Source organism: Colobus angolensis, unplaced genomic scaffold (assembly GCF_000951035.1).
Source record: "Colobus angolensis palliatus isolate OR3802 unplaced genomic scaffold, Cang.pa_1.0 Scaffold1, whole genome shotgun sequence".
In the NCBI taxonomy this organism is placed as follows: Eukaryota; Metazoa; Chordata; class Mammalia; order Primates; family Cercopithecidae; genus Colobus; species Colobus angolensis.
The window spans coordinates 17456810-17457484 of record NW_012110918.1 but is presented as its reverse complement, the minus strand read 5'-3'; the positions used below and the strand labels follow the sequence as shown (position 1 = coordinate 17457484).

Sequence of the window (675 nt, the reverse complement as noted above, 5' to 3'; positions counted from 1 at the left end):
CCTGCCCCCCACCCCCTTGCACATACACAGCTCCTGCACTGAGCCGAGCCTGCCCGCAGCTGGGCTAGGTCCCCTGCTGGCTTCCCTTGGGACAGGGGCCCTCACACATTGGCGTCTGGACTCGTAACGCTGGCCCTCCCAGGAGCTGGGCTTTCGGCAGGTCAGGGGCTGCCGACCAACCCTCGACCACCAGCCCCAGGCTCCGTCAAGCAGATCCACCTGGGCCCTGCGTTTCTCTCTGTACCACAGGCCAAGGGACTCCTGCTGCCCGGGGCTGGCTGAGGGGCAGTAGAGAGGGAGCCTTCAGTCCAGCCCAGCCCTGGTGGACACAGCCCCTCTCCAGGAACTGTTGGGTATCAGCCGCCGTGCAGGGTGTGGGGCTGATCGGGGCAGCTGCTGTCCGTCAGCTGTGGGTAGGGGTGGAGGAGTTGGGGAGGTAGGCAGGGACCTTCCAGGGTGGCCAGTCCCCAGTCTGCTGGTGACTGCGCCATGCCCCCTTTCTGCAGGGGGACCTCAAGGGCTACCTGCGGAGCTGCCGGGTGGCGGAGTCCATGGCGCCCGACCCCCTGACCCTGCAGCGCATGGCCTGTGAGGTGGCCTGCGGTGTCCTGCACCTGCATCGGAACAACTACGTGCACAGGTGAGGGTGGGCGCGGGCCAGTGGCCAGGAAGCCC

General features: G+C 67.7%; 1 protein-coding gene across 1 annotated transcript in view; it reads left to right on the top strand.

Moving 5' to 3' along the window:
- Positions 1 to 675, top strand: part of AATK (apoptosis-associated tyrosine kinase) — a 51755-nt gene that overhangs the window by 38421 nt on the left and 12659 nt on the right. Inside the window, exon 7 of the mRNA XM_011933263.1 lies at positions 507 to 640. Coding sequence (XP_011788653.1) covers positions 507 to 640 — 134 coding nt within the window. The remainder of the gene's footprint in view (positions 1 to 506; positions 641 to 675) is intronic.